Raw genomic sequence first — 13,115 nt, forward strand, 5'->3', positions numbered from 1 at the left:
GGCCCTCAAAAAATGCCAAATACCCCTCATGGTGATGGGCTCACAGTTAATATGGTCTTCAAAAAGTAGATGTCCCTGAGAGTGACAATCAGCTCTGACTGGTTAGCAATTAATGAGAAAATAGATATTTCAGTGAGAGGCTGGGCAGTGAGGTCTTGGGATACATGACTTGGATCACCCAGATCTTGGTCAAAGAGATTTATCTATTTCCATGTCACCTCTCTGACAGAAGGGAACATCAATACTTTCCCAGACCTTTTTGAGTAAACACAGCGTGTAGGTATTCTTCCATCAGCCCAAATTTAGAATTTCTTTTGCTGTCTGATTAAATCTTGACCTGTGTAAATCTTTGCCTAACACATTCCCACAGTGGTTGATTTCTGCATGAAGAAGTAGAAAAGAGGAAAAACCTTGGTTCTGATTAATAATTGTTCATTAATCCAAGAGAGAAATAATAATTTCTCTTACAAGTCACTTTGTTTCCCTGGGCCTCTAGATCCACATCTGTAAAATAAGTTGATTCAATTAGAATCATAGCATTTTAGAGTTGGGAACCTTGGAGATTATCTATTCTAACCTCTTCATCTTACAGATGGGAAAACTGAAACCCATGGAATTTAAGTGACTTTCCAAGGTCACATCAGAAGAGCTCTTAAGGTTTTTGTTTTTATTTTTAGTGCCTACCTTCTATTACAGAGATTTGCAAGGAATTTCAGAAGCCCTCTGGTTCAGCACCAAGGAATCCCTGCTAGAACATACTGAACAAGGGGTTGTCTAGCCTCTGCCAGAGGACTATACACGAGGGTGGAACCATCTCCCAAGGCGCCTATTCCGCTTTGAGATGGCTCTGACTGTTTAAAAGTGCTTTTCTGATGCTGGGTCTGACTTTACATCTTTGCTACTTTCACCCAAAGCTTCTGTCCTCTGGAGCTAATTGCTCTTCCATATGACATCCCTTCAAATATGTGAAGGTAGTTATCTTGCCTTCCCTTTGTCTCCTCCACAATAACTAACCCTAGTTCCTTAAACTTTTCCTCATATGGACTTACAGCCCACCACCACCCTGAAGATTTTCTTCTGGATGCCCTCCAGCTTGTTAATGTCATCCTTAAACTGATGCTCTGAACTGAGCAAAGTACTCCAGTTGTGGTCTGAGTAGGACAGAGGGACTATCACTTCCTTGTTTCTGGAAACTGCCTCTCAATGTAACCCAAAATTGCATTCATGTTTTTGGCTACATTATCCCGCTGACTCGCTCATTGTGCAGTCCCCTAAAGCCCCTAGATCTTTTTCAGACAGACCACTGTCTAACAATGCCTCTGTCATCTTACCTTTGTGAAGTTTGGGGGTTTGAGGGTTTTTTTTGGCAACTTGAGGTTAAAACTTTACATTAATCCTTTCAGATTTCATCTTATTAGATTTCATTCTGATATTCTAGCTTGTTGAGATCTTCTTGAATCCTGATGCCATCATCCCAGCTTTGCATAATTATCACAGAATCATAGAATCTCAGATTTCCAAAGAGCACTTAGAGATCAAACCAATCAAAATTCTCATTTTGCATTTGAGGAAATCAAAGACCATAGAGTCACAGAGGGTATTCTGTTTTTAGAATTGAAGTCTTCCTCCCAGCTCCTCTGTTTCCATGTCTGATGCTTCTTCCATATTTGCAGTTGAAGCTGAAAGACGTTTGCTAAGTGACGGCAAGTTGATAATGGCTGTGTATCACCACGAGATCTAAAAACTGCTTGATGTTTGGAGATGGCTTAATGTTAAAACAAACAAATAATAAATATATAAATAAATGAACAAATTAAATTGGTCAGTTACGTGCCTGAGAATAATAGTCATGGCTATGCCCTGACTTTTATTAGGTGTGTGACCCTGTTTGCCTCCATTTCCTTATCTGAGAAGGTAATGGCAAACCACCCCGGTAGCTTTGCCAAGAAAACTCCAAATGGGGTAATGGAGAGTGAGAATTGACTGAAATGACTGAACAATAGCAGTGTCCCAGAGATATGCTTGTCTTAGTTTACTGACTGAAGACTTCAGTTTCCCATAAAATAAGAGGGTTGAACTGCCTTTTTTCCAGATTTATTTATTTTTAGTTTTCAACATTCATTTTCACAAGACTTTGAGTTCCAAATTTTCTCTCCATCCCTACCCTGACCCCACCCCCAAGATGGCATGTATACTAATTACCCCTTCTCCCATTCTTCCCTCTCTTCTAACCCTCCCATCTTCCTCTTGCCCCTTACTTTCTTGTAGGGCAAGATGGATTTCTATACTCCATTGCCTGTATATCTTTTTTCCTGGTTGCATGTACAAAATTTTTTTTAACATTTGTTTTTAAAACTTTGAATTCCAGATTCTCTCCCTTCTTCCCTTGTCACCCACCCCCATTGAGAAGACAAGCAATTCAAAAAAGTTGTACATGTGTAGTTATGCAAAACATCTCCATAATAGTCATATTATGAAAGACAACTATATTTCCCTCCATCCTATCCCTCCCCCTTCATTCTGTTTTCTCCTTTGACACTGTGTAGTGCCAATGCAATATTTATAATGCCCATGATCAAGATCAAGACCATGACTATAGGTATCACATGACGTTAAATCACAAAATATACCAAACTCTCCAGATAGAGGATAGAAATGAAGCATTTATTTAGATACTAGAAAACCGAATCCCAAAACTAGTAAACCGATTCCATCATAGTACCAAAGATATTCAGAAGCCATAATAACGCTGACAGCCACAACATCCTTCAGCCTTCCCACAAACCAACAGGAGATCAATATTTACTCACAAACCTCTCTGTCTCTTTAATGAGCATCCTCCCTCCCCCACCATCTTACTAGCTCTGACTACCAGCTTCCTATGGGCTCTGCTTCCCTTCAGCTAACTCCTCCTACCACAGGCTCCATGTGACCACATTCAGCCTATCAGGGGGCAGAGTTTATCTTCACAGCAGGGAAGCTTCCTGTGGGCTCTGCTGCACCCTTCAGCAACTTCCCTCCATCACAGGCTCCATGTGATTACATTCAGCCTATTAGGGGGCAGAATTTACTTTCAAAGCAGGGGAGGTCTTGAGACTCCTCCCTAGGTCTATTAAGGGGCAGGGAAGATCTTCAAATTCCCATACTCATTACACCCTGTCCCTTTTCAAAAGTGTTTGCTTCTGACTATCCCCTCCCCCAGTCTGCCCTCCCTTCTGTCATCCCCCCTCTTATTCCCTTCCCTGCTACTTTCCTGTAGGGTAAGATACCCAACTGACTGTGTACGTTATTCCCTCCCTAAGTCAAATCCAATGAGAGGAACGTCCCATTCCCTTTCATCTCCCTGCTCTTCCCCTCCATTGTAACAGTTTTCTCTTGACTCTTTTATGTGAGATAATTTACCTGATTCTATCTTTCCCTTTCTCCTTCTCCTAATAAAGTCCTCTCTCACCTCTTAATTTTATTTTTAGATGTCATCCCTTCATATTAAACTCACCCTGTGCCCTCTGTCTATATATACATGTGTACATATACATATACACACATATACAAATATATACATATATACACACAAGTATGTATATATATATACATGCATACATATATAGACATATATTCCCTTCAACTATCCTAATACTGAGAAAAGTCTCATGAGTTATAAATATTGTCTTTCAATGTAAGAATGTAAACAGTTACTTATTAAAGTAAGCTTTAATAAGTTCTTTATGATTTCTCTTTCCTGTTTACCTTCTCATGCACCTCTTGATTCTTGTATTTGAAAGTCAAATTTTCTGTTCAGCTCCAGTCTTTTCATCAAGAATGCTTGAAAGTTCTCTATTTCATTGAATTTCCATATTTTTCCCTTAAGTATTATTTTAAGTTTTTCTGGATAGGTGATTTTTGGTTTTAATCCTAGCCCCTTTGACCTCCAGAATATCAAATTCCAAGCCCTTTGATTCCCTTAATGTAGAAACTGCTAGATTGTGTGTTATCCTGATTGTATTTCCGCAGTACTCAAATCATTTCTTCCTAATTGTAATATTTTCTCCTTGACCTGGGGACTCTGGAATTTGGCTATAATATTCCTAGGAGTTTTCTTTTTGGTATCTTTTCCAAGAGACAATTGGTGGATTCTTTCAATTTCTATTTTACCCTCTGGTTCTAGAATATCAGGGCAGTTTTCCTTGATAATTTCTTGAAAGATGATGTCTAGGCTCTTTTTTTGATCATGGCTTTCAGTAGTTTTTAAATTATCTCTTGTGGATCTATTTTCCAGCTCAGTTGTTTTTCCAATGAGATATTTCAAATTGTCTTCTATTTTTTTTCATTTTTTGGATATGTTTTATAATATTTTGATTTCTCACAAAGTCATTAGTTTCCATTTGCTCCATTCTAATTTTGAAGGAATTATTTTCTTCAGTGATCTTTTGAATTTCCTTTTCCATTTGGCCAATTTTGCTTTTTAAGACATTCTCCTCATTGGCTTTTTGGACCTCTTTGCCATTTGGTTAGTCTATTTTTAAAGTGTTATTTTCTTCAGTATTTTTTGGGTCTCCTTTCATAAGCTGTTGACTTGTTTTTTCATGATTTTCTTGTATCACTCTCATTTCTCTTCCCAATTTTTCCTCCACTTCTCTTACTTGATTTTCAAAATCCTTTTGGAGCTCTTCCATGACCTGTGACCAATTCATATTTTTCTTGGAGGCTTTTGATGCAGGAGTTTTGACTTTGTTGTCTTCTTACGATTGTATGTTTTGTTCTTCTTTGTCAACAAAGAAAATTCTGTAGTCTGACTTTTCCCTCTGTTTGCTCATTTTCCTAGCCTGTGAACTTTGACTTTTGAGCTCTTTGCCAAGGTAGGACTCTGCTTCTGGAGTGGAGAGTGCTCTGTCCTAAATTTCTGGGGATTTGCATAGCTGTTGTCAGAGCCACTTCTAGGTACCTGTAGATTTTCATTTCTTTTAAGGTGGTACGATCCAATGAGAGGTGATTACTCTGCTCCTGGCCTGTGGTCTTGTCTGTGAGTGGCCACAAGCACTCTTTTCTGCCTTAGAACTATGAGGAGGACTCCCTCTCCACAGCTGCCACAAGCTCTGCCACACCAGTGCTCTTTCTCATGCCAGGACTGCCACCTAAGACTATGACCCAGATCCATGTAGGCAAAGCAAGAGAATCCTGCCTCAGCACCAGCAAAGAGATCCCTGCAATTTCTCTCTGATCATTTACTTGATTCCTCCACCATCTGTGGGCCTGGAGCTCTGGAAGCAGCTGCTGCTGATGCTACTGCTGCTGCTACCGCTGCCACCTCCACTTCCATGGGGCTGAGGCCAGACCATTTTCTTCTCTCCCTCAAGTCACACAGAATTTCCCCACTGACCTTTTACTTTGCCTTTAGTGGTTGTGGGTTGAGAAGTCTGGAAACCACCTCAGCTACCAGTGATTCAGTTCTCTAATGTGGGCTCTGTCCCAGTCTGTGCCAGCATGGCCCCCACAGGACTGCACTGCATTCCCAGCCTGGTGCAATAGACAATTCCTGTTGGCCTGCCAGGCTTAGCTGGAGATGTGTTTCATTCTGTCCTTTTGTGGGTTCTGTAACTCTAGAATTTGTTTAAAGTCATTTTTTAATAGGTATTTCGAGGTGATTGGGGGAGGAGCTCAAGCAAGTTCCTGCTTTTACTCCGCCATCTTGGTTCTGCCCCCTGAACTGTCTTATTTCTTGGTGATACTTACCTGATTCTATCATTGTTCCAGTTGAAATGAGCTGCTCCTTCTCTAGATATAGCTCTTATAGGTGCCAACTCCAAGGAAAATGAATTATCTCACAAGAAGTGAAATATATAAAAACCTCCGAGGACCTTTATCGCCTTCTTGTGAAATTTGATATAACATGCTCTATTGCAAATTGTTAGAGTAATTTTTACACACCGTAGTCAGGAGAAATTCTGAAACTTCAGAGAAATAAGTAAGAATGCTTTGTCCTGGAGCTGTTTAATTTATATCTCATCATTAACTACACTAGAAAGCTCCTTTTTTTTTTTTTTTAAGATTTGGGAAACAGTAATAGTACAGTACAAAAAAACACTGGTTTTGGAGCAAAAGGATCTGAGTTGAAATCCTACCATGGACTTTACCTTTCTGGACCTTCTATTCTCATTTGTAAAACAAGTGGACTAGACTAGATATTCTCCAAACGTCTTTTCTAGCTGCAAATTTTATGATCTACAGAATATTGTCTTCAGTGTTTATTGTTATATAGGACTACATTTACAACATGAAGATTATGGAAAATTGATACAGTATCCATCCAGATCATAATAATACTTAGATTTCTCAAGCTTTGATTTTTGTTTGTGTGCATGTGAAAGGGGAAGAGATTAGATTCATGATTTCATTAGCGTATGGAATTCCCAGTGTGGAAACTCCTTCCACAGATACAGACCAGTAAAGTCTAAATTTAGACATTTGCCTTTGGGCACTGCTTAGTTAAGTGATTTGCTCACTGTCATATAAGTAATACTATCAGAACCAGGACCTGAACACAGGTCTTCCTTGATTACAAAGCCAGCCCTCTCTCCACTATGCCCTGCCTTCTCTCAGATCCTGATTAACCTAGGATATTTTTCAGATGGTTTTGGGGAACAAATAAAAAAAATCTTAATTCTTTGGACTCAGACCAGGTCATTAATATATTCAATAGAGCATAGAAATATTAAATTGTTTACTATTTTTCCCTCACTGATGCAAGTTTATACCAAGGAAGATGGAAGACAAAATGTAAAACATATTTATATATTTTCTAGACACTCTCTGTGAACTATATGCCTCACATTATCTTGACTATATTGCTGCCTTTTGCCTTTTAGGTGGTTTGCTCTACTGGAGATTGAAATCTATGTTGCCTTAGTATTTTATAAGTATCAATTTAATCTGCTGGATCCCTTTCCAAAACAGGTGAGAAAATGCAGATTTTTATTTAAACTTTATTTATTTTAAAATGTTTTTAATACCATAAATGCAACATTTATAATAAATAATAATTAACCAACATTCAGACCAACTGTGGAATAAATCTACCAAACTCCCCCAAATATTGTTAATCATGTTAATCAGATGGAAAGGAAAAAAAACAGTATTTAAGCAAATAGTTTGATTTATGCAACACTAATCAAATAACAAGCAAAATAGAATGCATATTCTCTGTGTCTCCTTCCAGATCTGTAGGTACGTTTTGATGGCATTGCTCACCTTTGCTTTCTTTTTACAACAAGGGGACAGAGTGGATAGAATCAGGAGAGCTTGAATTCAGATCATATCTGAATTCAGATCATATCACATATATGCTAGCTGTGTGACTCTAGACAAGATACTTAATCTCTATCAACCTTTTATTAAGGAATCATTTTATTAAGGATAAAATGAGATGTTTGTCAAGTGTTTTATAAATTTTGAAATATAATAGCTATTTTTAAACTTCTGTCATAGGGGACAGGGGTTGGACTTCTGATATTATTAGGAAAGGAAGTTTATGGCAAGGGAATTTCTTCTACTATTTCTAATCTTCCCTTTCTCTCCAATTTAGAGTCTTAGCCAACAGAGGCTAAGAAGTCTCAAGGCTGAGACTTGCCCAGGGTCACAAAGTCTATGTGTTTCAGAAATAAGCCTTGAACCCAGGTCTTTTTGGCTCTAGGAGGCACCTCAGAGGTATGATGGATAAAGTGCTAGACCAGGAGTCAGGAAGACCTGAGTTCAGATGTGACTTCAGATACCAGCTGTGTGACTCCTAGGCAAGGAGTGTCACCTCTATTTGTCTGAGTTTTCTCAATTATAAAATGAGGATTCTACTAGCACCTACCTCCCTAGGTTGTGGTTGTGTGGTTGTTGTGTGGTTTGTCCTTCGTTCTCAAAGAGAACCAGGGACATGATGGCATGCCTTGCAATTGAATTTGATTTGAGTGAGGGAGGGCTGTTCAAGGTCACTTTCTTCTCCAGAGTCATCTGGGTCCAGTGGCCAGATATCGATCAGAAGGACTGGAGATGGTCCAGGATTAAGTGGGGTCCTTGGCCAGTTCACTTTGAGTGAGGCAGCATAGTCAAGGGATGGCCTCTTTAATAAAATTTTTAAAAAAATCAAACTGGGAGGGGAAGACCCTGACCAAAAGAGAAAAAGTTATTATTTACATTTACTCTGAGCCAGGAGAACCCAGAAAATAGCCATTAAGTGTTCCTTGGGCAGGGACCTGTTATTGTCCAGTCAATGAGATCCAGAGTGAATTGGATTTAAGGCTTGGTCTTTGAGAAGGAGATCTTTCCAATAAACCTCAAGTTTAACTAGGTAGGTTTCAGCCATCAAAATTTACCTTCCTTTGGGCAGAGCACACTCAGGTATGGGCATGATAACAAGACAACAGGATAGACAGGAGACAATGGACTGATTCACCCAGCTGGAACTGACCAGCAGGGTGCTGAGTGGGGCAGCTCAGGACTACTTATTACTTACTCCTTACTCCCTAGGTTATTGTGAGGATCAAATAAGATAATAATTTTAAAGTGTGTAGTATAGTTCCTGGCACATAGTAGGGGTTTAATAAATGCTTATTTCATTCCTTCTAAGGCTAGTTTTCTAGCCAGCATGCCATGCAGCCTATCCTGTTATTAGGGTTAATGTGTATGCTGTTCTTATGTTCAGCTGAGCTGGAGGCCAAGCTGGATTATTCAGTAGTGGGATCCAAGATCATGACCATGAGTGAGGGCAAAACTACAGCCCAAAACTCAGGGAGGGAAGACCAAGGAGTAAGGTTCCAGTTACCAAGCTATGATGTCTAGTCAGAGACACTGAATAATGAGGTCCTGAATATCATTACTATTCAGAATTAAACTAGAGCTGATTAACATACCAGGTTCAAGGTTTTTCTGGTCATCAACAATTACTATGACTAGGTATCAGTGTTCCAAGGAAGTGGCTACAGCTATCTGTGATCACATCCTTGAGGCCATGCTGCCCTCCATTCCTGTGAGGCATGACTCCTGGGGGAATAAGTCTAGTAAACTCCATGCAATGCCCTCAAAGGTCAGAGGCCATAATCTAAAGTGGCTTAGTCCGTAGTCTTCTCTTTGGGTGTTGGTGTATGAGTTCTGGTGGATGTGATCTCTATCGACCCCTAGAGATATTGGCATTGTCTCTGATTCTGTGTCTTAGAAGCTACCGGTGATCGCTGTAATTGATGAGTGTTCAGGTCTCCTAGGGGATGATCTGTCACTCTGGAAACTCCCTTTCATGTCATCTCCAAACCATTTACTACCTAAGCTCCCACCTGTTTATGCTCTAAGTCTCCCTATCAGGAATTCACTGACCGCCTTGCAAAGGCTCATACTTGAGTGTCTATCCAGAGAATACAGGCAACTTCTTTGGCTCCCCCATAAGTGTATGTGTATGAACAAGGAATACAGTAGAAAATGGGGTAGGGGATCCCCTACCTCCCCTCAAGGTTCACCTCCAGTACCACTTCCCAAATGAGATCGTGTGACCTTTCTGCATTCTCTCTATTTTTCCTCAGTTGTTAGTGCTCTCCTATCCCACCCCCAATGTTACTTTTATTTATCTGTGTGTAGAGACAGGAGTATGTAGAGAGTCAGGTTTGAAACCAAAAAGATCCAGGTTCTAGTCCAGCTTCTCACACATATTAATGTATGTAATCCTAAACAAATTGCTCAAGCTCCCAATGCCCCAGGCAATTCTCTAAGACTTATATTATAGAATCATTGCTGATCTCTGTTGGTATATCACTCTATCAATGAAATCACATGGTTGGTCCTAATGCTATATGTATGTAAAAATGTTGTTTTTCTTCAGTAAAATATAAATTCCTTGAGGGGAGGAGCTATTTTTTTTCTTTGTGTTTCTTTAATCCTTTACAATGCTTTACATATAGCTAGTACTTAATAAATGCTTGTTGAGTGGCATTAGAAGTTAATCTAGCAATAGAAAATAACTCTACTCGCCTTAAAGTAGCCTTGACTTCTAAGTACACTAATGGGTTTTCAGCTGTATACAGTTTTACTGGAAGCATTAGGGGCAGGACCAACTTTTGCACAGGCAAGCTACCAATATGACATAAGGGACACTAAGAAAGTCTCAGCTGCTAAAACAAGTTCCCTTCCTTGTCTGATAGGGTCTGAAATTCCCACCATTGGAATTATCAACGAGTCAAACGTAAAACGCAGGATCATTGGCCTCTGAAGGCCACAGTTAAAACGTACATGTACAGGAAAACCTCTAATTGTTCCCTCTTAGTACAGTTTAGTTTATTAGATTGTCTATTTGTTACCTGACTTATAAAGAGGTACAGTACATGCTAGTGCAAACTTAGGCTCTCCTATACCAAAGGAGATAATTGATAGGATGATAATTGTATAGGGAAATATCTATCATTTGGGGAATGGAAAAAAGATCAAGAATGCATGATAAAACCTGGGTGTCTGGGAAAAGCATATATGTGGTGGATCAGAGAAGGCAGACCTATGATAATGGAATACGTGAAGTGAATGGAAGATCATCGATATTAATTACAAAGATTTTGAAGTCTTTCTCAAAAATACTGAGTACCTATAAGGCATAGTTGGTGTTTTCCCTTCTGCTTCCAGTTAAAGGTAAAGGCTTCAGGTGAGAAATGCAGTTTATGAAAGTGAATATAGCTGCTTAAGAAGAAAGGATTTGGATATCTGGACCAAGGCTCAATATTTAGGAATTATAGACTCTTGGCCAGGAAGGAAGTATATCTAGTAAGAGTTGGTTTAAAAAAAATTCATTTTTCTGAAGTCTTCATATAAATCTTACCAAAAGAGAAAAAAGAGGGAGAAAACTGCCTATTGTTTATCTGTAGGCCTATCTATCTATTGATCTCTGAGTGAGAGCAAAAGAGCAAGAATGAGAGAGAAAAAGATGGGGGTGGGGGGAGAGAAAGAGAAGACTGTACATCTTTCTTATGAGGTTCAGACAATTTAAAGAGGCTCATAAATGAGATGACTGCCCCAGCCATACATTAAATTGTCTACCAGGGCCCCAAGAGGAATTGCTATCTAAATCACGACTCATCCCACCCCACCACTGCCAAAATCAGCCCAACATTGATGTTGAAGTTTAAGGGGAAAAAAAGACAAGCCAAAAGCTGTGGAATCTAAGTGTATATCTCTAAGAAAATACAAAACAAAGTTAGGGTTAATTGAATCACTTGTTTCCATACTGATGTGTTTAAATAATTTTACTCAATTTCTGTTTTCAGAATTTTAACCGGTTGGTGGGTATCCAGAAGCCATCGATACCATGCCGGGTGGAATATAAATGCAGAAAATAAAAAGTTTATTTACCTAAAAACTGGACCAATACCTAAGCAGACAGATTCTTGAGATGTCCTAAAACCTGCATTGCTGTGCTCACTAAACTTATGTACTACACCCTGGGGTATCTTAGTTAACTATGTGGAACTAGGTAAAATTTTTGTTTTTATTCAGTCAAATTAATTATTCATCAAATTGTTATTAATTAAATTGATGCCTCAGCAATGGACAAAGTAAATGTAAAAGTAAGTTTTACAGAAAACTGGAAGTGTGAAAATACTAAAAAAAATTTTAAAGCAACTTTTTCATGTATAACATGATACAGTGTTGCTTTAGATTGTTCTTTTTTTTTACTTAAATTCTCTGGGATCCTTGAAAAAAGCCCACAAAAATATAATGTTTGTTATGATGGAGCTTATATCAAGTTGTATTCTGAATAATTATCAAGTAATGAAAAAGTAGCAGAGGCTGCATGGTATAGCATGGAGGCCTGGCCTTGGATTCAGGAAAACCTGGGTTTAAATCTTGCCTCTGACACATACTGGCAGCACGACCCTTTCCTATGCAATTTTTTTTTTCTTTTTGGAGGGAGAAGGTAGGGTAATTGGAGTTAAGTGACTTGCCCAGGGTCACACGGCTAGTTTTTTTGTGTTACGTGTCTGAGGCCGGATTTGAACTCAGGTCCTCCTGATTTCAGGGCCAGTGCTCTATTTACTGCACCACCTAGCCACCCCTTTTCCTGTACAATTGAAATCCATGAACTGGACCAGTACCTGCTTCTCCCCCGCCCCTTGCCCCGCAAAAAGTATGAGAATTCTGATTTGGGTGATATGATTCTGGACTAATGTAGCACTTGCACCATTAAAGTGTTTATAATTATTAATATCTCCAGAACTTGAAATGCATCCACTAGTAAATTGTATGAAGATATATTTCATATAGCATCTAGGTGCCACAATGGATAGAGTGCTCTACTGGAATCAGAAAGACCTGAGTTCAAATGCTGCTTCATACATTTATTTTATAAGTAACCCTGGGCAAGTCACTGAACCTCTTTGCCTCAGTTTTCTCATCTGTAAAATGAGGATAATAACAGCATCTATTTCACAAGGTTGTTGTGAAGATAAAATGAGACACTATCTCTAGTAGACCCATGATGAATGTTTGTTCTTTTCCCTAAGATTATGTATAAATGCTATCAGTCTAATACAGTTGAATTGGTGATATATTGCTGCTTCTTAGAGTTCTTTTCATAGTGCCTTCCACATAGTGGGTGATCAATAAAAAATTTTTGCTTTCTTAATTGATAGTTAATCTGAAATCAGTCTTTCGCAGCGTAGAATGTTACTTATACTTGGAGGATACGATTATGATGACTTGACAAGGCTAAATTGCTTTTGATTATAACTTTATATTATAAGCCTCCTGAATGTACGCTGTGACTCAAAGATATAATTTGTATGGGACAAGAATGTAACAGTGATCTCAAGGGAAGACTTGACTTAGCCATGTTAATGCTGGTGCCTTATTCCTTTCATAATAAATACATTTTCTTTTGAACATATTTTTCTTTGATCTTTTTTTTTGCTTTGCATTGCCACACTTACCCAATTTAGTAGAAAATTGTTTTTGTTTTTGTTTTGTTTTTGTGTTTTTTTGCTTTTTGGAGGGGGGAGGGCAGGGCAATTGGGGTTAAGTGACTTGCCCAAGGTCACATGGCTAGTAAGTGTTCAGTGTCTGAGGCAGCATTTGAATTCAGATCCTCCCGACTCTAGGGCTGG

The 13,115-nt window shown here is 38.8% G+C and overlaps 1 protein-coding gene across 3 annotated transcripts in view; it reads left to right on the forward strand.

Moving 5' to 3' along the window:
* CYP39A1 (cytochrome P450 family 39 subfamily A member 1) overlaps positions 1–12,894 on the forward strand; it is a 145,991-nt gene extending 133,097 nt beyond the window's left edge. For all 3 annotated transcript variants that reach the window (XM_069065823.1, XM_069065822.1, XM_069065824.1), the window contains 2 exons: positions 6,864–6,951; positions 11,280–12,894. In XM_069065823.1, the coding sequence (XP_068921924.1) occupies positions 6,864–6,951; positions 11,280–11,351 (160 nt within the window). In that variant the 3' untranslated portion in view covers positions 11,352–12,894. The remainder of the gene's footprint in view (positions 1–6,863; positions 6,952–11,279) is intronic.
* The last annotated feature ends 221 nt before the right edge of the window (positions 12,895–13,115 follow it).

The sequence above is a fragment of the Petaurus breviceps genome, unplaced genomic scaffold (assembly GCF_028583685.1).
Source record: "Petaurus breviceps papuanus isolate PSGF00001 unplaced genomic scaffold, PetGlider_PUasm1.0 90701, whole genome shotgun sequence".
Taxonomy (NCBI): domain Eukaryota; kingdom Metazoa; phylum Chordata; class Mammalia; order Diprotodontia; family Petauridae; genus Petaurus; species Petaurus breviceps.